At 35.8% G+C, this 26,755-nt stretch overlaps 3 protein-coding genes across 4 annotated transcripts; all 3 read right to left on the bottom strand.

Moving 5' to 3' along the window:
- Positions 1-3,103: 3,103 nt before the first annotated feature.
- On the bottom strand, positions 3,104-3,520 carry LOC113271909. Its single transcript, XM_026521833.1, has one exon. The coding sequence runs from the start codon at positions 3,518-3,520 to the stop codon at positions 3,104-3,106; it is 417 nt and encodes a 138-aa protein (XP_026377618.1).
- Positions 3,521-3,638: 118 nt separating this feature from the next.
- Positions 3,639-4,097, bottom strand: LOC113271908. The gene has a single exon (XM_026521832.1). The coding sequence runs from the start codon at positions 4,095-4,097 to the stop codon at positions 3,639-3,641; it is 459 nt and encodes a 152-aa protein (XP_026377617.1).
- Positions 4,098-10,580: 6,483 nt separating this feature from the next.
- On the bottom strand, positions 10,581-18,064 carry LOC113274681 (exocyst complex component SEC10b-like). 2 transcript variants are annotated; one of them, XM_026524076.1, is made up of 25 exons: positions 17,889-18,063; positions 17,656-17,733; positions 17,280-17,546; positions 17,118-17,192; positions 16,580-16,681; positions 16,393-16,443; positions 16,191-16,296; positions 15,620-15,739; positions 15,426-15,517; positions 14,990-15,158; positions 14,834-14,910; positions 14,605-14,703; positions 14,404-14,494; positions 13,994-14,079; positions 13,710-13,877; positions 13,392-13,445; positions 13,183-13,311; positions 12,950-13,042; positions 12,692-12,838; positions 12,465-12,562; positions 12,301-12,385; positions 12,056-12,114; positions 11,351-11,449; positions 11,173-11,256; positions 10,581-11,011 (listed from the first exon to the last, which is right to left on the bottom strand). In XM_026524076.1, exons 2-25 carry the CDS (start codon positions 17,731-17,733, stop codon positions 10,933-10,935), a joined length of 2,508 nt encoding a protein of 835 aa, XP_026379861.1. In that variant the 5' UTR covers positions 17,889-18,063; the 3' UTR covers positions 10,581-10,932. The 2 variants fall into 2 exon arrangements, with proteins under 2 accessions (XP_026379861.1, XP_026379860.1); XM_026524075.1 differs by having other exon boundaries at positions 15,426-15,739; positions 17,889-18,064.
- Between the last annotated feature and the right edge of the window lie 8,691 nt (positions 18,065-26,755).

The following is a 26,755-nucleotide window of genomic DNA, read 5'->3' as shown; positions in this document are numbered from 1 at the left end:
TGATTCCAACGGCCACAAAGAATAAAAAAATCATGGATAAAAAAAAACTTACCAGCCAACAGTCTTTTTGTCTCGAACTCGTCGGTATCGAAGAAGAAAACTATGGACAGAAATAAAAGTTATTTGGTTTTTGGTACCAAAAATTAGGTTGGTTTAACATGCGTTCCGTCTAAAGTTCAATGTTGACCCTCGTTGACCCTTAATGATCATACTTTAATTAATTTTATGAGCCGCGAGTTATAACCCCAAAGATGTCACTATCCATGTACAAAAACTCCATCAAAACAAATTGTTCACAAATACCCCATTTAACATAGACTGTTTATATTACCCTTCTACTATTTAAATCACCCCAACAAAAATCAACCCCACCTTTAAATTTTATTATATTATCATAACCAACAACAACACCACCACCACTGACCACCACCGCGCAACCACCACCGCCGAATTGGATTTCTTAATGAAAACACATGGACAAATAGCATTATTGGTATATTCCTCTTTCAATAAATATTCACTGAGGCGATTATACCACATTCTTCCAGATTGCTTTAGTCCATATAGAGCTCTTTGAAGCTTTATTGAGTATACACTACGATCTTTGGACTTTTCTGCTTCAGGCATAAGAAATCCCTCGGAAGTTTCATATAAATGTCACTATCAAGTGACCCATAAAGATAAGCCATAACAACATCCATAAGACGCATTTCAAGCTTTTCTGAAGCTGTCAAACTAATAAGAAACCTGAATGTGATGGCATCCATCACTGGAGAATAAGTTTCTTGATAATCATAACCTGGTCTTTGTGAAAAACCTTGTGCAATGAGTCGAGCTTTATATCTCACAATTTCGTTTTTCTCGTTACGTTTTCGTACGAATACCCATTTGTATCCGACAGCTTTTACATTTTCAGGAGTTACAACAACATGACCAAGGACTCCACGTTTTACTAATGAGTTGTACTCTGCTTGGATTGCAACCTCCCACTTAGACCAATCTTTTTTACGACGACATTCTTCGATTGACTGTGGTTCAGGATCATCAATATTTTCAATGACATCCAAAGCAACTGTAAAAGCAAATTTACTATCAGGAATAATTGTATTATTATCCCAGTTTTGTCTTGTACCAACATAGTTTATAGAGATCTCATTGTTTTGAGGTACATGTGCCTCTTCAGGTGCAACTTGTGTGTCAGTATATGATCGATCAATCAATGTTTCAGAGTGAATGGCTTTTTCCGGAATTCCAACTACTGATCTCTTTTTCCGCTGAACTAAATCCTTTGCACCAAGAGGTCTTCCACGCTTGAAGCGTATCGTGGACTGATTATCATGATGTCCTTCTGGGATACTTACTCTCGCAGGAGTATTTGTAGCAGGTATATGTGATTTTGTTACCTTACCTGTATCAGTAAATGCATCAGGCATTTGATTTGCAATATTTTGCAAATGTATCACATTGTTTTGTACGAGGATCAAAGTGGGCTAATGATGGTGTATTCCATGAAATTTCACGGCGTTCCTCAAGTTTTGGCTTATCTCCCCCTAACGACGGTAAATTTGATTCATCAAATTGGAAATCAACAAATATTGCTTTAAAACATCTCCTGTTTGAGGTTCTAAATACCGGATGATAGATGGAGAGTCATAGCCAACATATATGGTGAGTCTATGTTGAGGACCCATTTTCGCTCTCTGTGGTGGAGCAATGGGAACATACATAGCACAACCAAAAGTTCGAAGATGAGATACATTTGGTTGATGCCCATATTCGAGTTGTACATGTGAGTATTTTTGATAGTTGGTTGGTCTTATACGGACCAATGCTGCAGCATGTAATATTACATGACCCCATGCTGAAAATGGCAAGTTAGACCTTAAGATTAATGGTTGGGCAATCAATTGTAAGCGCTTAATAAATGATTTTGCTAAGCCATTTTAAGTGTGCACATGAGCGATGGAGTGTTCAACATCAATGCCAATTGACATGCAATAATCATTAAATGTTTTAGAGGTAAATTCACCAGCATTATCAAGACGAATAGTTTTAATAGGAAAATCTGGAAACTGAGCTCGTAACTTAATAATTTGTGCAAGAAGTCTTGCAAATGCAACAATACGAGTCGAAAGTAAGCAAACATGTGACCATCGTGTTGAAGCATCAATAAGAACCATAAAATAACGAAATGGTCCACATGAAGGGTGAAATGGTCCACATACATCACCTTGAATTTGTTGCAGAAAATTAGGTGATTCGATGCCAACTTTCATCAATGGTGGCCTAATAATCAATTTTCCTTGATAACAAGCGACACATAGATAATCATTAAATGATAAGACTTTTAGTCTATTTAGAGGATGTCCATATGAGTTTTCAATAACTCTACGCATCATAGTTGATCCCGGATGACTCATGCCAAAGTTTAAAAATACCAGGATCAGAAGTCTTAGAATGACTCACAAGATGTGATTCAATTAGGATAGTGTGATATAATCCAGAAGATAGAGATGGAAGCTTTTCTAAGACTTGCTTCTTACCTGAGACAATGGCAGTAATGCATATATACTCTTTGTTAGCTTCGTTTGTTGTCTCAATATGATACCCATTAAGACGAATGTCTTTAAAACTCAACAAGTTGCGTTTGGATCTTGTAGAAAATAAGGCATCCTGGACATGGATTTTTGTACCATTAGGGAGTATTATCGATGCTTTTCCATGTCCCTCAACAAGATTAGAAGTCCCTGAAATTATAGTAATATTGGCCTTAGCTAACGTCAAATGAGAGAAAAATCTTTTGTTACGAAAGATTGTGTGCGTTGTTGCACTGTCAACAAGACATATATCTTCGTCATTTGGTTTCGGCTTTCCATTAGCAATATCCATATCCCTTTAGATAAATAAAGACAATAATATAAGTTATGGAGAATAAATACTAAGAAAATAATTTCATTACTAAAGAGAATTTCAATAACTAATACATTAGAATCAACTTCCTAAAAGAAAAATAATCTCTAAAAAATATGACAAAACATTATCACTTGTTCAAACCAAACTACTACTCAATCTATTAAAAGAACTGATAATAAAACAAATAAACTCAGATATCCTTGAAAATGGAATCCATGTCTTCAATCTCATTTCCATCATTCTTGAAGTCAGAAATATCAAGATGGGCAATATCCATTGGTATGTCATATTGGGAAAAATTGGTTTCAGCCTTCTTTTCATTTCCCTTAATAGACGCCTGATAAAGATCAACAAGGTGCCTTGGAGTAAGGAAAACATTTTCCCAGTGCCCTGGTGAACCACAACGGTGGCAGACACTTTCATGGTGATTTGAATGACTTTGTGAGCTTTTGTCTTTGTGTTTTGGAAACACGTTCTTCTTCCCCTTCTGATAATGGGAATTATGACCAGCCTTCTTCTTGAAGTTGGGATTTTTAGGACCTAAGGAACGTCCCTGTTCTTTCCCACGGCTTCCAGCAGCATTGACACGACTTTCTGTAGCATTCATTTCTGGAGCAACTATTGAACCTACTGGGTGACTTTGATGGTTCTTGAGTAATAACTCATTATTCTGCTCAGCTACTAGAAGGAAAGAGATAAGCTATGAATATTTCTTAAACTGCCTTTCACGATATTGATGTTGAAGCATGAAAGGTGGAGTAAGTCTTCTCCAAAAGATCAGCATCAGTAACTGTTTCACCGCATAGTTTTAAACGAGAGACAATTTGAAAAAGTGTTGAATTGTATGCACTTACACTCTTGAAATCTTGGAGGCGCAGATGCATCCACTCATACCTTGCACGAGGTAAAATCACTGTCTTCTGATGATCAAAAGGATCTTTCAGCTCTGTCCACAGAGTGTATGGGTCTTTCACTGTAAGATACTGGGACTTCAAAGCCTCGTCAAGGTGATGACGGAGAAAAATTAAGGCTTTGCTGCGATCCTCAGGGGATTCTTTGTTGTTTTGAACAATAGTGTTTCCCAAAGTCTTGGCACTAAGGTGCACTTCTGCATCCAAAATCCATGACAAATAGTTCTTTCCAGTAATGTCAAGGACGAAGTCCAGGTTAGAGAGTTTGGACATCGTCTGAGTATAAAATAAAAAAAAATATTAAACATGGCACAATAAATAATAAAATTAAATTAAATTGTGAAGCACGCATATAAGAAAACAATAATAATAATAATTAAAAAAAAATCTTGGTTAGGCGGGATAGTCGGACATGACCAATAAATAATTAATATGCAGACACACACTTCAATCGCTTTTACAAACAATATCGATAAACAAGGACGCTATTCCAGGTGATATTACAGGTAACACTAGTAAGAAAGAAAAAAATAGGTAACTAATCATAATCAATAGGGACTATACAGGTTTTCCCCATATTGCTTACGTATGTAAACGCAACTACTGTGCAGGTCTGTACCAAAGAAAAGAGAACAGATCCTTGAAAAGTCCTATTGTTGTCATATAGAACAAAATAGCGTGTTTGTGTCTACAGTCTAGAGGTGAAAGTGATTTTCCAATGGGTTTCAATTGATTTTGAAGAAACACATCAGATACTTAGCCTAGGATTTTTAGGGGCCACCAAAAAAGAATTAGGGGCCAACAATAAAACAAAAAAGATCACTCGATCATAAATTGTGTTTACCCTTTATCTCCCATATTTTGTAATGACAAAATTACCCTTCGATATTCGGTAGTTTGAGCAGGATTCGGGTGATAAAAAAATTTGAGGGATTTTTTTTTTTCTTTTTTTTTGCTTTTTCGAACTTTGGTACAACCATAATCGGTAGTAAAGTGTGTTACTTTAACTTCCGAATGTATACTTGTCCGAAAATGAGATTTTTCCAAAATCCTTTAATTTTCGACTTTGGTACAACCATAATCGGTAGTAAAGTGTGTTACTTTAACTTCCGAATGTATATTTGCCCCAAAATGATATTTTGCCAAAATCCTTAAATTTTCGAACTTTGGTACAACCATAATCGGTAGTAAATTGTGTTACTTTAGCCTCCGAATATATTCATTTTTTGAATCTTAGTACTACCATAATCGGTAGTAAATTTAACTTCCGAATGTATATTGTCCCCAAAATGAGATTTTGCCAAAATCCTAAAATTTTCGAACTTTGGTACTACCATAATCGGTAGTAAAGTGTGTTACTTTAACCTCCGAATATACTAAATTTTCGAATTTTAGCACTACCATAATCGGTAGTAAATTTAACTTCCGGACGTATATTGGCCCCAAAATGAGATTTTGCCAAAATCCTAAAATTTTCGAACTTTGGTACTACCATAATCGGTAGTAAAGTGTGTTACTTTAACCTCCGAATATACTCAATTTTCGAACTTTTAGCACTATCATAATCGGTAGTAAATTTGATTTCCGAATGTATATTGGCCCCAAAATGTGATTTTGCAAAATTTTAAAATTTTCGAATTTTGGTACTACCATAATCGGTAGTAAAGTGTGTTACTTTAACCTCCGAATATATTCAATTTTCGAATATTAGTACTACCATAATCGGTAGTAAATTTGATTTCCGAATGTATATTGGCCCCAAAATGTGATTTTGCAAAATCTTAAAATTTTCGAATTTTGGTACTACCATAATCGGTAGTAAAGTGTGTTACTTTAACCTCCGAATATATTCAATTTTCGAATATTAGTACTACCATAATCGGTAGTAAATTTGACTTCCGAATGTATATTGGCCCCAAAATATGATTTTGCCAAAATCCTAAAATTTTCGAACTTTGGTACTACCATAATCGGTAGTAAAGTGTGTTACTTTAACCTCCGAATATACTAAATTTTCGAATTTTAGTACTACTATAATCGGAAGTGAATTGTGTTAATAAGTGATGCTTATTATCTGCCGATTGTGTTCATGGCCTCAAATTCAAATTTTCAAAACTTAACAAAAGTTTCAAAATTTTCTACTTTCACAATCGGTAGTTAATGGTGTTCATTATCTAACGATTGTGCGTAACTTTTTGTATAGAGAAATTTAATTTCTTAAGAACATCAACCATAATCGGTAGGTAAAGTAGATTATTATCTACCGATTATGTTTCTGCTAGTGTAAATCCAAGAACATCAACCATAATCGGTAGGTAAAATAGATAGTTATCTACTGATTATGTTTCTGCTACTGTAAATCCAAGAAAATTTTCGGATCAAATTTTTGATTTCAAGTAATCAAATCCTAATTTTGAATCACAACTACTATCACCTATTCGTTTTGTTTGTTGAACTCCTTTTTTTTTGATGTTCTAAGTTTCAACTTTAAGGTTAATGAATTTTGGGTTTTAATTTTAAACAATCAATCATAACATTTGATCTTTGTTTTCAATCAAAATTAAAATGATGGAAAAAAATTTCAATGGGTGGAAAAGAGAAGAAGAAGTGGAATGATATGATTATGAAAATAAAGGATATAGGTTTAGATTTAGTATAAAGGTGAAGGACAATATAGACAATTTTTAATTTTTAAGATTTCCCTTAACCTCCTTCAATGGATGGGAATAAAAAAATGACCCCTAGTTCCTTTTGAGTGGCCCCTGAATTTTGTTTAGTTGATGTAGAAAAAAATAATAAAATAATAATTATTAGATTCATTCATATAGTCCTGTCTCGTGTACATAATGTACTATTTATGAAACAAAATTCAATGACACATCATTAGTACAACAGTACTTCTAGGTTCAATAGTAATACAAAAAAAAAAAAAATTACCAACTACTCTCTGCAAAAAATACTGGTAGTCTGATATCTCGTGGGAAGAGTCGTTGATATCAAAGAACATAAAGAAAAGAAAGAGAAACCTCAAAAAGGTAAAACAGGTGTACTGTATTCGGTTGGTTTAACATGTGTTTGTCTAAAGTCCAATATTGACCCTCGTTAACCTTTAATGATCATACTTTAATTAATTTTATGAAAGGGCAGCGAGTTATAACTCCAAAAGTGTCATTATTTATGCACAAAAACTCCATGAAAACAAATTATTCACAAAAAATTCATTTAACATACACTGTTTATATTACCCTTCTACTATTTAAATCACCCCAATAAAAATCAACCCCACCTTTAAATTTTATTATATTATCACCACCAACATCACAACCACCAACAATACCACCACCACTGACCTCTAACGCGCAACCACCACCGCCCGTCACCGCCGCCACCGACCATCACCACCCACCGCCGGCACCGCCAACCACCACTGACCACCACCTCCGCCGACACCGACCACCGCCGCCCGCTGCCGTCGCCACAAATCACCGCCGCTGACCACCACCCCCGCCACTGACCACCACCGCGCTATCACCAGAAAAAAATGATGAAACTAAAATTGGTTTCACCAAAATTAGATGAAACCAAATTTTGACTTCATCATAAAAAAAGGAGAAAGAAGAAAGAAGAACAAACGAAACACAATAAGATGAAACCTACCACCACTGTCAACTGCACCGCCCCAATCGCTGCCACAACCACCACTATCATTACCTCCTCAACTAAGACTAGTTTCAATAATAAACAATCCATTTGTGTTTCACCATCAAAAATTGGTTTTCATAGAGATCAATATTCAACAAAATGAAAAAACATACGATGAAACCTAATTAGGTTTCATCATTTTACCACATATTGTCATTTCACCAACACAACTTCAATGATGAAACCAAACACGACGACTTCCAAGTCAGGCCGAATAAACTAGGAAAAAATCAGGAGAAACCAAAATTTGGTTTCATCATAAACTTAATTTTCATCATTAAAATCTTTGATTTCATGATAGAAAATAGGCAAGTTTATGATGAAACCACATTTGGTTTCATCATAAGTTTACTGTTTTCACCAACCAAAACTGTTAGAGTTTGATGAAACCAATTTTGGTTTCATGATAAATCTGTCATTTCCCCAACGCAATATTGATTTCGAAGATGAAGATGTATCATCATTTGCTGGTGATGATACATCAGAAGGTGGTGCGGTTGGTGGTTGTAGAGGATTGAATGAAGGTGGATCTGCAAGTATTGTGTTGATTGTAGAGGATAACAGGAGAAGGTGGAGGTGTTGTTGGTGGCGGATTTGAAGGTATTAATGGTTTTAAATGATAGAAGGAGGAGGCTGAAGTAGTGATGATGATGTTAATTGAGGAGACAGAGATGTTGGTGGTGACGGATCTGGACATAACAACTGGTTTGGTGGTGGCGAAGCTACTGTGGGTGATAAATCTGAACAAAAAAGTTGAAGAAAAGAGAAGGAGGTGTTCGTGGATGAGATAAAGGTGTTGCTGGTGATGGATCTAAATATAACGGCTGATTTGGTGGTGGCGGAGCTACTGTTGGTGATAGATCTGAACATAAAAATAGAAGAAAAAAAGACTGAGGTGTTCATGGAGGAGACGGGGGTGTTCGCGGAGGAGACGTAGGTGTTTTTGCTGGTGGTGACGGAGGTGTTGCTGCTGGTGTTCGTGGAGATCTATTGTTGCTTCTGGTGATGATGGTGGTGGGAGAAGGAGACGGAAGAAAGAAGAAGAAAAAATGAGAGAAGAAGAAGAAGAAGAAGAAGAGGCCAAAAGGGTATGTTTGGTTTTTTTTTAAGTAATAAAAACTAACTTTACTCATTATTATTTGTCCTGGGGTTTTTGTGCTACTTTTTAATCAAATGGTTTTTATTTACAAAATTAGTCATAAAAATCCAAGGTGACCAAACTTGTGGTACAAAAAACCCAGTCATATGTTGGGATCCATTAAAACACCATCGTAAACAAAATTGATACAAAAACCCCAAATTTAAATGTTGGTTTCATCAAATTTTATTTTGGTTTCATCATAAAATTTGATGAAACCAAAATAAAATTTGATGAAACCAACATTTAAATTTGGGGTTTTTGTGTTAATTTTGTTTTGATGGGGTTTTTGTGTTATTTTTGTTTTGATGGGTTTTTTGTGGAAGAATGGTGACACCTCTGGGGTTATAACTCGCGGTCCATTTTATTTATTAAAAATAATATGGCTGGATTTTTTGTTCCACAAGTTTGGTCACCTTGGTGTTTTATGACTAGTTGTGCGATGCGGAGGATTTGAAACAGTAGAAAAACCTGATCCGCAGGATCTCATGGTGAATGAGAAGAGTGATTATTGTCTTCTAAATTATGGCAAGCCTGTTTATGATTTCGTGCGTTTCAAATATGCTTGGGACACTCAATATAACTTCACTGTGTTTCAAGCTGAATCTAGTTGTTAATTAACCACCGATTATCATTATTCATCTCCCTAATAGTAAAATGATTTGAGAACAGTTGTCGAAAGATTTTCCGTATGACTTTTCTTGATTTGATAGATGTTGAAAGGGGATTATGATATTTATTTATTTTTCTTATTCATCAATAGGACTTAGTCTTTTTCACCCACTGAGTTGACCCGATCAGGCTGTGCTTCCAATCAGGCTCTCGTAGAATTTTATATTTTTCGTAAAGAAAATTAACATCCTCAAGTGATGATTCCAACTGCCTGAGTTTTAAATTCGTCAGGATACACAAACACAAAGAAGAAAAAAATCATGAACAAAAAAAAACTTACCAGCCATGTTGTCTTTTTGTCTCGAACTCGTCAGTATCGAAGAAGAAAACTATGGACAAAAAAAAAAATTATATGGTTTTTGGTACCAAAAATCAGGTTGGTTTAACATGCGTTTCGTCTAAAGTCCAATGTTGACCCTCATCGACCCTTAATGATCAGACTTTAATTAATTTTATGAAATGAAAATAATTTAAATTATTGAATTTACAAATATACCCACTGAGTTGACCCGATCCTATCATGTTCTTCCCCAATCTACAAGCATGATCGAATAGTTTTGAGATGTCGTTGGATATTCAAAGTTTATGTTTCGCATCAATTTTATCAACACCAGAAGATTAAGTATTTGATCAACAAAGAGTCGAACTAAACCATTAACAAATTTCTATTTCAAAGTGAATCTGAAATATCATCACCATGGAAGACGAACAAACTCGCTCTCGTTTCAGATTCAACTCTTTCATCTTCACCAAAAACTCGTCCCTTTCCATCACTGAAGTAGCTAATTAAATCGGTATATACCTTAAAATCATATCTGTTATTCAACTTATCCACCATTTGTCAGTGAGAAGCTCAGGTGATGAAGAATTTGGGGAGGAGCTAAAAAGCTCCTCTTTGTGGAGTTTATGCAAACAGATGAGGTGCAGCTCCGTGGTGATGAAGAAATGTTTTCTACTGATTATCTTAGCTCCTTTAATAATCATGTCAAAATAAATCAAAGAAAAAATCTAAATTCCGAACCTTGATATGTATTCCGGTGAGTCGAAAATCTGAAGAAAGAATAAGATTTTTCTTTTTCTGGGGGTTTTGAAATGAGTCCAGCGTTTTTATGGTAGCTGGGACTTAATCCCTCACTTTAATATTTGGTGGGACACCAAGCTAATCCACTAGCACTCACCGGGCTAAGTTATATGGCAAGTCCCTCACTATTTGTACGTGTCAGTGTCACTTGTTCTGCACTGAATTTCAGAAGCAACCCAAACGACTATCTAAAGGGGTTAGCAGTCAAAACCATTTCCAGGTTACAGATGTCCATTTGTATATACTCACTCACACATGATACAACAAGACCAGAAAAACAAAAAAATGTAGTTTAACTGGGGGCAAAAGAAGATTACAGGCATACGACACCATTAACTTTAAAAAAAAATAGTAACCTAAGCCTACCGACTCTGTGTTGTCATCTTAGGAATCTTTTTCTTCCTTCTGCAATTGCTTGGTTCCTCCTGATGTTTATCCAGTGATAGAAAAAATTGTTGTCTTCCAGAAGATCCCCCATTGCATTAGTTACATGACACCATACAAGTACTTTTGTATTAACTAGAACTTTGCCACAAGGAACTGAGCCTGGATGCAAGCTTTGCAGATTTATAATCTTCTCTGAGCTGAATGAACCTGTTGATTAACAGCCAAAAGGAAATCATTTTTTCATTTACCAAGAAACTTTCAAGTAAATTCCAAACAGCTTTCAACAGATGGAAGGAAGTCTATTTGTATGAGGATGGAAGGAAGAGTGAAAGAGTAATAAGTAAGCAATACATAAAAAAAAAAGTTACCTTTGTGCATCCTTTCGGATACTTGGGGTTCCCTCAAACAAAGTGGCAAGACTTTCAGGTGCAACAATGAAGACATTGGCCATGCTGAAAGATAAACAATATTTTGCATTTTAAGATTAAAAGGGTATAAAAGCAAGTACAAACACAAACAGAAGCAAAACTTAAATGATATACTCACATGCCCAACAATTCAAACTTCTCATCAACAGATGGAGCATTGAAGCTGCGCACATATTCTCCGTACTCTGTTATGTCACGTTTTAGCCGCAGCCCACCACTTCAGAAGAGAAACATTAAAACTCACTAGTTAGGAGATGAAGGTAGACCCACTTCAACAAGTACAACCAAAGTAGAACTAAATGCGGAAACAGTATTTATCTAGAAAGTTTTTGGGCTTGAGAAATCAAGAGAGACAGGCTATACCTAGTTTATAATTACAAATCCAAACCCAATTTAGATAGGATCATGACATTTTGAATGAGGTGAGTTCATACGTGGAAAATCTACACTCACCAAAATCACCAGATATCAACATCTACACCCTAGCAAACACACTTACTGGCTCGTTGATACAGAAGAAACATACCAACTCTGGTTAAAAGGTTTTTCTCATCGGACTGGTGACTATATTAGTTGGTGACTATTAACCAATGATGATCAATTGGAGGCAGAGTCAGATGAGGAAGTTTGAGATAAGATTATTGCTTTTAAGAATGGTCATTAAAGGATAAAGTGTCATTAACAAAAGCCTTCAGGGAAACACTGAAGGGAAAAAAAGAGGAGGCAGGGTAACAAAGTAAAAAAGACAAAGACGACAATGACCATCTGATCTGACAGTAGTCAGTATTAATAGATCATGAAGCATATAGGTAGAGAACATTACCTGGGGTTAAATGTGTACTTCTGCCAATGGCTAAGCAGTCCTTTGTGCAACCGAGTTCCCTAAAATCACAAAACACCTCTATCATCAGTGAAATGTAACCAAAAACATCGGTGTTACTGTGAGGATTGAATAAGGCAGTAAGGAAGATTGCTCCAAGGTTATATTGTGAGTATAGCAGTAGACATTCTTGAAATTTTATTCTGAGGTTAGTCATACGGATATTTGAGAGAAATGGATTACCATACCAATTCTGTCAAAAAAGCTTGCTTGTTTAGACCTTCAAGAGCAGTGAATGAAACCTCAAGCACACGAGAGAGGTACGCAACAACTCTAATAAGGAGAAACGAAAAATGTCAGAAACCAGCTTCTTAAATTCATAAAGTTCTGATTGGGTTAAGCAGGCGCACACCTCGTACAGGCAGTTGTTGGACGGTGATCAGGAGCCATTCCATCTTCAGGTGATCGATAATCTGTGGGCTTCTGTTCAGCAGAGAGTAACCGCTCCACCTACAGAATGATTTCAAGACCAATAACAAGGGTTGAGATAAACGAGAAAAATGATTCACTTATCGACTACTATATGTATCAAGGACTACCCACAGTAAATAATCAGTTGAAATTTTAAACTATACAGACCTCAGCCATAACTGTTTCAATGCACTGCTGAAGTCCTTTATAAGCAGCACCTTCAGCACTGGACATAGCTGTTGCCATTTCTTCACAAGATGCAGCATGTGCACCGTCCACAGGAAGTAAGAGCCGAGAAATAGAGTTGGTAAAATACTGCCAATACAACAACCCGTCAGGAATCCATAATCATACGTGTTGTTTTTTTCCTCATCAGGGAAATAAAAAATGAAAAAGAAAGAGGAACGAGTAACTTGGAAGGCTCACCTGTTGAACTATTGCCACACTGCTAGCACAACGCTGTACGGCAACCATGAAAGATCTGAAACTGCTTTCACCTGCAGCAGCAGCGGCTTCAGCCTGCAAAACACAAGCAGTATATTATTGTATTGATTGTGGCAAGCCATAGAAAAAACAAGAAATATTCTTAATATTAATGAAAGGGGCATTAAAAAATACACAAAAACTCAAACGCAAAGAAGGAATTGGTAGAGAATTACAGCAGATGCAGCTGCAGCAGCCACTCTTCTACTGACACTAGTGCCAAGCACAAATCTTTCCCTCAACGCTGCAGCTTCGTTAAGACTGTCTCTTGCCCGTTCGAGCCCTTCAGTGATATATTGACTAACCTGGAAAGGAAGAAAAGTTCAACACTGTAAATTCAGCGTCAATTACAATCACTCAAATTTTAAAACTAGTTAGTACTTACATGGTCCAGCAAGCAAGTGAACACTGCTTTGACATTGGATGCAAGTGTAGCAGGCTGCACAATAAAACCATAGAACCAATAAGAGCGAAGAACCAGGATGAAATTGAAGGATTAGAAGGAGTGGCACCGTGCCAATAACTCAATAATCACTTTGGGATCTCATATTATTCCCAAACTATCGCAAGTTAATCATGCATTTCAATCGGGCATGTATTACTCGAGGGGTAACCCATGGAATGGATTGCTGCAATAGATTTAACTAAAACACAATAAGCTGGTATTTTGTATTACAATATGACAGCGAAAACAACAACTTACTAGAGATGAAAATAAAGTGCATCTAGAAATCGCCTCCTCATTCCAGCGCACAAACTCTGTCACTACCGTGACTGATATCTGCTGTTGGGAAGATGCCACTGAAGCTCCTCTTGAGCGTCCAATTGTACCACTTGATTCAGTTTGGCTTTCAGCTCGCAATTCTTCCATCTTCACATAGAAAATGCTTATTACGGTTGATGTAACTAACAAAATTAAATTTATGATTCCAAATCCAGGTTTTAGCTTGATCTTTTTATATACAAAGGCTTAACAGGATGTGATACCTTTGCATTAAAGAGTTGTCTAAGGGATGCTTGCTCATGTTCAGGATACTCGTCTTTGTGAGCAACAAACAGGGATTCAGTGAGACCTGGACCATAAAAGCCAAAGGTAGATTATATTAGGGCGTATAACAAAACAACCCACCCTGACCATATTGCCCAGCAATTTAAGGTTCCTAATTCAACAACTTAACGTAGTTTCTTAGGTCATTTCGAAAAGAAAAAAAAAAAGTCAACTGTTTGCTTATTGGTTAATACTAAATCAACTTGCAGCAAGGAGGTGATCTCATTCTGTATACAGCCAATTCTAGGTCAGAAAATAACGCAAAAGCAAATTTACACAAGTTCCTAGTTTGAAATATGAAGTGTATTTCCAAATCATAGAGGGAAGTACTGAGTTAGAATTGCATTACCCTCTACATCCAAGTCACCACATCCCACTGCCCGCAGGTCCCTTGCAAGTTCTCGTGTCTTCTCATATGCCACCGCCAAAATTCTAAGGTACTGCAGCCTCACCCCAAACAACAACAGAAATTAGGATCGACATGATAGGCCTTCAGCTGGCAAAAAATAAAATAAACAAATATTCAAGAACATATTTAGTTTCAACTCACTAATAGAAGTCCGCCTTGATCAACTGGAGGCAAGTTCACAAGAGATGGCTTCACTAAAAGCTTATCCAGAAGTGCTGTCACTCGCTCTTCCAAAACTCGCTACGTAAAATAAGAGACAATGTTACAACACTAAAAGAAAATCATCCCTAGGAGAAGGAGAGAGAGGGGTGGGGGTGGGGGTGGGGTGGGGGGGGGGGGGGGGGGGGGGTGGGGGGGGGGGGGGAGAAACCTGCACGAGGATAGCCATGACATCGTTAGGAGAAGGAAAGACGGCCATTATTGTCGCAGCTTCTTTCCTCACAGTATCTGCAGTAGAAAAGGCTTAAATACATCAATTACCCTAAGATAATTAACCCATCTATAAATTAAGAGAGATCCTCCAAACCTGTTATTTCTTTGTATAAGGAAGCAAGTCCGCGTGAAACATCACTCGGACTAACTTGTGAGCCCTGATCACCAAGAACCAACATGGTGTCCGCATTCATTACCTCCGCATCCATAAACATTGGTCGAGTTCGAACATAATGTTGCATGGCACTTGTACCCCTGTTAAACTGCATGTACAAAATGAATAAGTAAGAGATTGCTACAAGAAAATCTTCACTCAACAACTCAAGGTCCCCGAAATGGTAGCCCTTTAGACCCATCTCAAGAAAAGCATCTGTAACCTCTAGCTGAAAGTTAAGCCGTAAAAGCGCCCATCAACAAGAAAAACATAGCATCTAGGATATGCAACTCCTTGAATAAGAGACAACAAACTCAGATAGTACATAACCAAGATAGCATCATGCTTCAACTAATACTATCATCCAAAAACTCACCTGAGACAGAATTTTAGCACATTCTGACATTGTTGATAATTCTCGTCTTTGTGATGCTGCGTCAAACCGAGATAACAACCTATTCTCGAGTTCTAAACAAGGACAGAAATATACAAAGCATATATATGTAACCTTGATAGGAGCTGACAAACTAAAGGAGAAACAGTGGAGACGCCAAAAGGCCCAAAACCTACCATTACAGTAGTCTTGCAGATTCGCAACTGCAACTTCTAAACCTCTGCTTGCAGTTGCATTTCCCATACCAGAAGGTACAGACATACCATGTCTTCCTATATCCTCCTCAGCAAATGCCCCTGAATTAAAATGGCATTGAACATTATTCTACAATATTAAATATTGAACCCAATCTTAATAATGTTTGAAGCTACGCCCTGGAACTAGCCTGCTAGTAATATTTTATCCAACAAACAACCAGAATAAAAACATACCACATTCTACAATTCCATAATGACGCAAGGCCTGACTGAAGTTTTGAATTTATTAATAAAAGACTATGATAAAGTAAATAATATGAGGAAATGAACGTTCCTCCCAATAAAAGACCACAGCACTTTCCCTCAAGTTTTGCAGAGACCTTTGCTTAAAAGATAAGTCTTAGTTCTTTAAATTTTCTGCTAATAATCATTACACAATCATGAAAATGAGGCTCGATGTGTCAGGAATTAGACTGCTGAAATGTTCCTGTAAAGTTTTAGGAGCTGAAAGGAGACAAAAATACAATTTATATGGAACTAACAAACTTACGCAGTTTTTGTGCAGCTGAAGCCGCCTCAGCAACACGGCTGTCATCAGAGAATAGAGGCGAAAGTTCTATTAGGTCGCCCGGGCTGCTGTTAAACTCCATCAAGTACTGTGTTATAATTACCAACATTCGGTTAAAGTGATACTTGAGAAAGATGAGAACAAAATAAAACTTAGTACTTCTTGATTACAGGCTCTTCACTACCTTTATAAGCTCGATCGTCTGACTAGCAGTTTCTCTTTGAGAATCTGCACTCTGACAAATAACGATTCACATTTGTTAGCAAAGAGAAAAGTAGAGCGGGACTAAGAAAGGTTCTATAATTGTATATCATAAACTATGATTCACAAAAGAAAGTAGAGCGGGACTATGATTCGCAGGAGTAGTTTACCTGCAGATGATCTCCGATCTTTGCAGCAGTTTGTCCAACACTAGATATACGTGAGTCCAGCCTTGCAAAGCTATCAAATAGGCCATCTACACCTTTCTCGAGCTAAAAGGGACAAACATCTACTGTCATTAATCCACATGTGAACCTAAATACAAATTACATAGCATGACTTTTAATGAGGTCATCTTCTGAAGAAGTCTAGTGATTTTGGGAATTAGCTATTTTGAGTCTCGACGACCAGTCACACTAGATAATACTGGGATACTTCAAGTAGGTGTTGTATCCATATTCCTTGTTGTCAGACCTAGTATTTCTACCTCAACTTTGAAAATTGAAGTCCATATTGGCCTATGGTGTGTGTAGTATAAAGGAATCAATATCTTATCACATGATGGATGTTACAGTTATAACTTATAAGCGACCTATGAAGAAGTGTTTTGAGGGTTTCAAGTTATAATTCCATTGTATCATCTCCACTAAAAATATTTTCTAAAGACGCAAAATCCAACACAAAGAATATAAGTGTGATAGCACTAACCTCAGATAGTGTCTTTCGATGCTTAGAGTCCTGAACAGAAACCTCTTTCTTCAGATTCAACAGTTTCGAATCAACCTTCAAAAAGAACAAACTACACTCACTAAAAGAAGGACTCCTGGTAACATAACAGCAATTCATCAGTCCAATTCCTCAATAACATACCTGCTGTCTCAGATCAATCAACTCCCTACAAGAATCCTTAAACAAATTCAAAAGAGCATCAACTTCAGGAAACAACGGACTCGTCGTAAGTCCTGCACCTCCTTGTGCTGCTGCTTTCGCGGCAGCATCAGATGGTATTCTTGAATGTCCATTCGGTAAACCATCATGTATTCCTCCACCTTCAGATGAATCAGTTTCTTCTTCTTGAAATGAAGGAAGTAACTCATTCACCAAGTTCCCAAATAATGCATCAAACGAAAAATCACCCTAAAAAACACCAACAAACAAAATTCAATTCTATCAATTCGCAGAGTAGAGGCAATAATTACTGAAGAAGCTGGAGCAGTAGAAGAAGTAGTAGGTGTGATTTTGTTACCTTGAAATCATCGATGTCGAGAATAAGTGGTAACGAGCTAACAGATGTTGATTTTGAACCATCTCTACCTTCTTTCATCTAATCAAAATCCAATTCCCAGCACAAATTCAGTCTTAATTCAACGAAATTTCAACAAAAAATCAAAAAATTGAATCAAAATTTACTTTACTTTACTCCTCTTATAAACAACAACTGAGAATAGAAAAAAAGTGCGAACAAAAATCAATCAGTACCTCTGAGATGGATCACAGTGGTGGGAGGGAAGGGAAGGGATTCAAATCCAAATGAGTAGATTCTTACTTCTTCTTCGTCTTCTTTGTTTCGATCGATCAAGAGGAGAGAGAGAGGGGAAAGACTCTGGTTCCAGGTCTGATTTAGGGTGTAATTTTTGGGAGTATTATTATTTTTCTTCCCATTACAACAAGAAACTGCGGAGAGGAAATAGAAGAGTTAAAATACAATTTTACCCTCGGAAATGTCTCAACTCTGCTGATGGGTTTTCTGCTTTGTGAGTAACACCTGGTTTGTTTTAATCTCAAATTGACACGTCTGGATTTGATTGATATCACCGGATTCATCTGAATTTGATTCAATATATTTATTTTTTGAATCGGATCTAACTCATCTGATTCAAAATATATGAGTCAGTGGCTTGATTTCATGAGTCGGGGGCATTTTATTCCTTGTTTTAAATGGGTCTGAATCATGAATCATGTCTGAGTCAGATTTGACTCGAAATAGAAAAAAAAAAACAAATGACCTGACATCTGGGAGCAAATATATACACGAAAAAAAGCAACTGATTCACCAAGTTCCCAAATAATGCATCAAATGAAAAATCATATAATCTCCCGAATAGAGGCGTGTTTTTTGTTACCTTAAAATCATATATGTTTGGGAATAAGCGTTAACGAGCCAACAAATGTTGATTTTGGGAATGAACGGTAACGAGCGAAATACAATCAGTCCCTCAGATATGGATCACACTAGTCGGAGGAAAATGAATGGATTCAAATCTAAATGAGAAAATTCTTACTTCTTCTTCTTTAGGGTGTAATTTTTGGGAGTATATTCAAGATTCAAGACCAATGTTGGGCCTGGCATATGCCAAATGTATGGTTCATATAGACCATAATGGGTTGATCTGAAAAAAAATATTATACCACCTCCACTTCGAAATACAATCACTCTTTCATGTTAGCCTAAAATTAACCTAAAAATAGGTCAAATTCAACAAGAAAAAAATATGTAACTCTTTTCCAAAGAAGGAGGAACTATATAAGTATCACTATTATTTACCTTGGAGATGAGTAAAATTTCCCTGTCAGTCGTGAGATGTATAAAGAAAAAGTAGTCAATTTTCCGTTAGTTATTATTGTGGAAGAAGAATTGGGGATTATTTTTGTACCTTATACTCTTCTTATCCCCTTCTTACGTCCGACAAACATCCAACACATTTATCTCTCTCAACAATTTTTCTATATCAGCCTAAAAAAAATAACTGTTTGATTTCTTAAGGAATTTTACACATGATACAATGTGTGTTATCTACAACTCTAGATTAATAGTATCGAAAATATATCTATTTGGATTGATTAGTTTGTAGCAGACCAGGAAGTATCGGAGAAACGTGAGCATTTTACTGACCTATTAAGAAGTTGCCGAGAAACTTACTAGAATTTTAAATTTTACAGAAGAAATAATCAAGAAACAACGGTTACTTAAAAGCCTGAGAATTGCAGTACTAAGGAGTTGTTTGCATAGTAAAACTTAATTCCAAAAATAAGAAACAAGAACAATTGTGAACTAATCCCAAACTAATTTTGGTTTTTTCACTTATTAAGACTAAAAATAACTTTTTAAACGGTATCCAAACACCCTCTGATAATTTTTTCGAATTCCGGAATATCGTTGTATCCAAACAATAATCTGTTGGTGTCTCCACATATACATGCTATTTACCTTTGCATTTTTATACTTTCTATGTCAGTTACTGCCTTCATATATACCTATCTACAAGGGAGAAATTTTTAGGTGTAGTATAAAAGTCTTGGCACGCCAACACCGAAATATGTATACGCACCAAAGCTGAAAGTAAACATCAATACATCATACAGTCAGTTATTTGTTAAATTTGTCTAATATAAAGCTAAAGGATATGTATATCGTCATATTTACCCGTACGATTCCCCATAACCCGTCGATTCTCGATGAAACCCATGATATGATATCGAGAAAAAATTACAACTCTGCTAAGATAGCGGACCCCAATCCGTAAGTGGCAGAAACTTTCATATCTCACCACGCCTCTAGATATCCTATTTGAACACTAGTGTTTGAGGTGGCCAAAAAGCACGAACCTTGTTAGCGTAAATACCTTGGCAATTTATGTGTACGAGACATCCTCCGCCTTTTGTGAGAGATTTGTCCGGATCCTTGAACATTTCATCTACCCTTCGATGTGATGACAATTACTAGTTCTGATGATGCGAAGAAGATTGCAAACGTTAAAGTGATCGTGGAAAGCGTGGATGTTGTTTTTACACATGAGTGAGGAAGAGCTGGCTAAATTAATTGGCTAGAGAAACTCTTGGTTAGAGTGAATCTAAGATCGAAGTAGAGTTCAGTAGTAGCGCTAAAGAGGTGGAAAGTGCGAATTATCAAAAGCAGTCGAAGAAGTTAAAGTTTACTAATTTGAAAAATGATATTGTGAAGACAAAGAAGAAAGTTACAAAAGATGAGTTAGTAATGGACGGGGGAAAAGTCAAGTGACCTGCAACTACATATTAATTTGTTGTACACTCTCGGCAGAGATAATTTTTTTGACCTCACTGGAAACAAGGTGAATGCTCAATGTCTCCATACTATTAAGGAATTTTAAAACTGTTTTTCCTTGACTCATGATAGCGTTTTAATGTGCTTTTACTTTCTGCATCTTTTATTTACATAATGCAATCTAACCTTTCCCCTTCAAAAAAAAAGAAGTTTTACGAGTTAACATAGCCTCCGGTTTACCTTTACGAGTTCCATATATTTCTCTTGCTTATTCTTTTTTCCTTGTATTTCCCTAGCAAAAAGAAGTTGGTGATATTTCGTATGGGTTATATGACTTCTTTCGCACTCGATTCCCTGAAATGATTTTGGATGTTCGTAGGGAACTCAAATATAATTTTGAATATCTTTAATTACATACTGGTATAACCTATAAATTTGAGAAATATGTCTAAATCCCTGTGTTTACAAACCTAAGGTTGTTTTGTTGCTATCACTGTAGTTCTGTTAGCTACTACTTCTTGAGAATGTATTTAGCTAAAAGTTTGAGCATAGTGATAACTCACCTCTTGTTATCTTAGATTTTTTAACTTCTTGGAATGTTCAAAATATGTCCTTAAATTTGGTTTTTACACTATTTATTACTACGATCGACCCTGTCCAAAAGGTTAGTAGCCTGAATAGTTTACTTGGTGTTAAAGGAAAATTAGAGACGCCAATAATTTAATCTATGAAACTTAATCCTACCGGCACTGCCTCGTTATCATAGGAATCTTATTGTGAGCTGAATGAAATTTGTTTCCGATTCACGTTGGCAATTGCTTGGTTCCTCCATCGATTTTCTTAATTTTAAAGACAAAAATTCGTTAATATAAGTTATAAACAAGTGTTGACAACAATGAGCAGAGTATTCACAATTATATCATCATGGGGTTCTGTAAATATCGGTTTTTTTTTAAATGATGAGCTGATAACAAAAGCTTCCTGAGCTTGACTGCATCTTAAAGGAAGATATATCGAAACAGTGAAAGATGATTTTCGAAATGGATAAAACAACTACTACTGATGAAATTTTGGAAAATTCCTCGAATTTGTCGATGTTAGCTACCAAATGGTGAAATAGAACACATGTCGGGGTATAGCTAGGTTGATGACGTTAAAATCCGACCCATGGTAATAACTAGCATATGTTCCGTACCTATTATCATTATTATACCTTTAATACTTTTCCTTCACCTTTCTCATATCATAAGAGTATCATAAACAAGTATATGATACATATAACAAGCCAGGAAACAAGTAAAACGAAAAATGATGGGCTCATTAAATTTGTCTCCAAGAGGAAAGTCACAGGCAAACATGTTGCTCACTTCTTATTGTTAGTTTTTTTTTCCTCTAACCATCGGATTCTTTTTTTCTTTTACAGATCCAATGGTCATGGAAACCAAAGAGAATGGATGGTAAATGGTGATGGTAATAACTTCTGGCATAGAGGAGTGGGGTAGATAGTAACTTCTATAACAAGTGTTAATACATCTGCAGAGATTAGTTGTCTTGAAAATTAGATTATCCTAGCTCTTTACGTGTCAATTTCAAGTAAAAAAAAGCGAAATGCATGAATATTATTTACAATTCTAGTTATTTGATAGGATATTTACCGTAATATCATGGCCATTGGATAATTATTTACGTCCTTCTCTAACCTATTCAATTAACAGTAAATTCTAACCAACCACCCCGGTCATTTTCAACTAGAGATGTTATTGCAAATAAAGAGTAATAGAGAGTCATTTTATAGATATAGAGAAAAGAGTAATGGAGCTACTGAGTTTTCTTCATCCTGGACTCTGTATAATGAACCCTTCTTCTCTTCCTCTCATTACAAAAAGCAAAATAAAAACAAAAAATAACAAAGAGAAAGGAAAAAAAGAACATCATTTCAAAAGCTTGGTAACACAAAAAGATCCGACAAACAGGATATGAAAAACACAGAAAAAACAATGGTCCGAAGAAAGTTAATGGAGCACATTATTTTCCTAAGCATGGTAAGCTCTTTTCCTTTAGTTCTCTCTTTATTTTTGATCATTGTATTTTCTGTTTTTGTATTAATTAACCATCACTTTTGATTCATAAAAGTTACCCGGTATAGATCCAATTTGTTCCAATAATTTCTCTAGACTTTCTACTGTTGATAAGCACGATAGGAATAATGATCTGCACATGCATTAGGGTAGTATTCCATTCTAGATCAAAAACAGACTGTAGACCTCCCCAAGAGATTGGAATAATCAACCAAAAAGTAAAGTTGGCCTAGATGCAACTGTTAAATCAAGATCCTTCTTATGCTTGAACATAATCACAAAAAGGTTAGAAAAATCTTGCGATCCCTGAATATAAGGCTTAGCTAACTTCAAATCAGAAGGTTGATAGTCCAAACCCTATTAATTAAGCTAATGCTTGACTGAAGTTTTGTGATAATTCATGTACTAATCATCTACCAAACCAGCTAATCTAAAAGGACATTCTTCAATATTTGCATCTAAATCTAGTACTCTGACATGTTTTTCAGCTATAGCCATGATTAGAGAAGAATGAACTTGAAAAAACTATAACACAACCAAGAGTTCTTAAGAAAAAGTAATTATAGATCGGATCTTTTTCAGAGAGAATGTAAAAGAGAAGTTGAAGGGTTTATATTTATATAAACTAACATACAAGAAAGAGTTAATTATAAAATAAAATAAAAAACACTATAATATCATACTATAACTCAATAGACATTACAGAGCCCCCGATAAGAAAGAGGCTCAGACTCATGCTAAGGAAAAAGATTGCCAAGTGTAAAAAAGTTGTTGTTAAGAATCCACTAAAGAATAATAATTAAAAATATAATACTCCCTCCGTCCTTAATTAGATGATCTAGTTGTAGTTTGCACAATTTTTAAGACAAGGATGTTAGTAAAACTTAGAAATGATTTATCTCTTAAACTATATCACGGTTTTTCGTAAACTTTATACCGTTGAAAAGCCTTTTAAAACACCCATGTAACGAATATAAACATAACCATCAAATTATACATATTTCTTATAGTAACAAAAATAGGTCATCTATTTATGGGACAAAACTTAAAACCAAGTAGGTCATCTAATTAGAGACGGAGGGAGTATACAATAGCATTAGAAAAACCTTTTAGAGGAAGGTCTTCTGAGATAAATCCAAGGCAATAATAAAAACATTCTGATTGTTTGAAAGTATCAATAATCTATAGAGATAAAAAAACAGTCCAATCTGTATAAACCATTCTTCAAGTACCTCCACAATTGCTATAATCAATGAGTATCTCATAGGGAGTATCTCATAGGGCCTATATAATAGGTAATCATGAATTTGAACCATAAACAAATTCACAATATCATCAAGAATAAGGAATTATAAGGGCCGAGTCTTCTAATTCATAAAATTACCTCCAAATCAATTAATAATCCCTACCTAAGTAGGATCTCATGATGCTATAAATAAAATCACATATGACTATTATTCTTTGAGTATAACTGACACAATCCAAGACTACAAGGTTCATTGAAGAAAAGACTAGAAATAATTCCAGCAGTAGACAAAATCAAAAACTCCAAGACTTCTATTGCACACAAATCTCATGATGGTGAAATACCAGGCCCCTATGCATGCTACCTCCTTCATCCCATGACCTAATCTTAAAAGCAAATTTAGGAGAAAAAAAAACTTTAAAATTAGTAACAGCAAGTCGAAAAGCAACTCAAAACATTTTCGACTTAAGAAAACAATTTAATCATTCTATAGAGGGACAATTAGGTTTAGAAAATAGAAATACTCAAACTAGATTTGATTATACCATCTAAGATTTGAAGTTAAAAGATTTAAAAAATTAGGGTTAAGTAATTGAAAACAGAAAGTAATAAACGGTAAGAAAAGATTAAATTTATAAAATTTGCAAGTAGTAAGATTAGAAGGAATCTCAAATAATCATTACGAATTGTTGGGATTGAATAACCCTAGTGAAATCGATCGAAAAAGATGGATGGGGAACCAAAATTAACTAAGTCAACATCACACGATCAATCGTCTTGACAATCGCCAGAGCTTCCTACTTCATCTTTTTAAAATTACACGAAAAGGACAAGAGATTTGAATTCATCTTCACAACTTAATCTCATATTACCTAAATGCGCTTATTCAGATTTAATTATTTCAACCTTAGCTCAAATCAAAGTTAGAATGGAAGCTGAGAATGCCAAAAAGAGAAAGGAAACTTGGAAGGCTAAAAAGAAATCCCATGTGTTTGGTCAGCCCTCCTCTCCATCCTCTCCTGATACCATGTTGGAAACCAAGAGAAAGAAACCTATTCAAACTAATGATGGTATTGAAGCCAATTCTTTTGACTCTCAATGCCTAAAAAGATTCAAGGACCAAGGGAACAAAGCTGTTATGTCTCCTGACTCCAACAATAATAATATGATGGCTAATGATGACTTGGGATCCACCTCTGCTGCTAATATGGTACATTTCTTAAACTTTCCTTACCTATGTTCAGTTCTTACTATAATCCTTTGCTATATGCTCATAAACCAATTTTTTGACCACATATCAAGAAGACTTTCTTTCAAATATCCTTTGATATCTTATTTTTGGCAATTCTTTACCACCTTGGCATGGAAATGCCAAGGGTTTGGGATAAAGGATGCCAAAATATATCTAAATGATATGTTGAACAAGCTAAATCCTGACATTATTTTTCTTTCCGAGACTAAACTAAAGCAGGAAAATCTAAAAAAAACTATGAATGACATAAATGTGCACAACTTTCGGTTTGTTAACCCAGGAGATCCTAGTGGCACTGCAGGAGTTCTAGCTTTGATATGTAAGAGTAATCTAAACATTGAAATACTAGACTCCTCTCTTAACCATATCAATGTTATTGTTAGGCCTGTCAGTGGCCCTCCTTGGTTATACACTGGCTACTATGGAAGTCCTTATGATACTGATAGTAAGCTTCTGTCTTGGAAAATATTGGAATACACTGCTGCCATCAATAATTTACCTTGGTTGATTATTGGAGATTTAATTTATTCTCCATGACACTGAAAAATTTAGTGTTCATTCTATAAACACCAATGAATCTTCTATGTTTAGCAACAAAATTCTTTGATTGGACCTGGTGGATTTGGGCTCCACTGGCTGCCCCTTTACTTGGTAAAACAAAAGAGATGGTCATAATCTCAGTGAACAAATATTGGATAGAGGGATGTCCACTGACAGTTGGTTGTTGCTATACCCACACACTACTATCACTAATATGCTTGTTGTTGGCTCTGATCATCATCCTATCCTGCTTAATACTAACCCATCCTGGAAAAATCCCCTTCAAATTCTTTGGTCCTTGGCTTGATCACAAGGACTGCAAAGAAATCACAACTGAATGTTGAAGAAAGAATCTCACAGGTTTTAGTGCTTTTCTTATAGCTAGAAAGATAAAAGATATAAAGTTACATCTCAGGAAGTGGAATAAGGAAGTTTATGGTAACATCAAACTCAACATTGAAGAATGCAAGCAACACCTGCTATGGCTTCAATCTAACTACTTCAGAGCTGACAGAACTCAAGCCATCAAAGTTGCAAAATATCAACTCAGAGACTGGCAGGATGTTGAAGAAAAATTTTGGAAGACTAAAACAAAAGATCAATTCATTAAGCTGGGGAACCAAAACACAAGTTACTTTACTAAAATTGATTGATGCCATCCAGAAGAAACAAGATTGATGCCATCCAAGACAGTCAGGGGCATTGGATTACAGATCATCAAGAGATCAAACAATGCTTCACTCAACATTTTACTAAAATGGCCACTGCTGAAAACCCTCCCATTAACCCTGAAATTATTAACCTAATTCCCACCATCATCACCTCAATTGACAACAACATGCTCAACAGAATCCCAGACCATATTGAAATCAAAAACATTCTCTTCAGCATGGCTAAGGATAAAGCTCCAGGACCAGATGGTTTCCCACCAAACTTCTTCCAAGCCAACTGGGATGTCATTGGAGAAGATATTGTTAAAATGGTGCAACATTTCTTCATGTCTGGCCATATCCTAAAAGAAATGGAAGCAACCTTCATATGCCTCATACCTAAAGTTGACAACCCCACCTCCCCAAGCCAGTTCAGACCCATTAGACTTTGTAATACCACTTACAAAATAATCTCCAAGCTCCTATCCAAAGGATGAAACCTTTCCTCAATAAAATCATATCCCCTTACCAATCTGCTTTCATACCTGGAAGACAAATA

This window comes from Papaver somniferum, chromosome 4 (assembly GCF_003573695.1).
Source record: "Papaver somniferum cultivar HN1 chromosome 4, ASM357369v1, whole genome shotgun sequence".
Taxonomy (NCBI): domain Eukaryota; kingdom Viridiplantae; phylum Streptophyta; class Magnoliopsida; order Ranunculales; family Papaveraceae; genus Papaver; species Papaver somniferum.
Note: the sequence above shows the minus strand (reverse complement) of the source record. Positions and strands in the feature narration are given on the sequence as shown.

Excerpts from the sequence above, each read along its gene's own strand:
- LOC113271909 (XM_026521833.1), bottom strand. The coding sequence starts at position 3,520 with ATGAATGCTACAGAAAGTCGTGTCAATGCTGCTGGAAGCCGTGGGAAA.
- LOC113271908 (XM_026521832.1), bottom strand. The coding sequence starts at position 4,097 with ATGTCCAAACTCTCTAACCTGGACTTCGTCCTTGACATTACTGGAAAG.
- LOC113274681 (XM_026524075.1), bottom strand. The coding sequence starts at position 17,733 with ATGAAAGAAGGTAGAGATGGTTCAAAATCAACATCTGTTAGCTCGTTA. Across the intron at positions 15,740-16,190 it reads TTCAGCTGCACAAAAACTGC|GGGCATTTGCTGAGGAGGAT; the intron begins GTAAGTTTGTTA and ends ATTTTAATTCAG. Across the intron at positions 12,115-12,300 it reads AAGCTTTTTTGACAGAATTG|GGAACTCGGTTGCACAAAGG; the intron begins GTATGGTAATCC and ends TTGTGATTTTAG.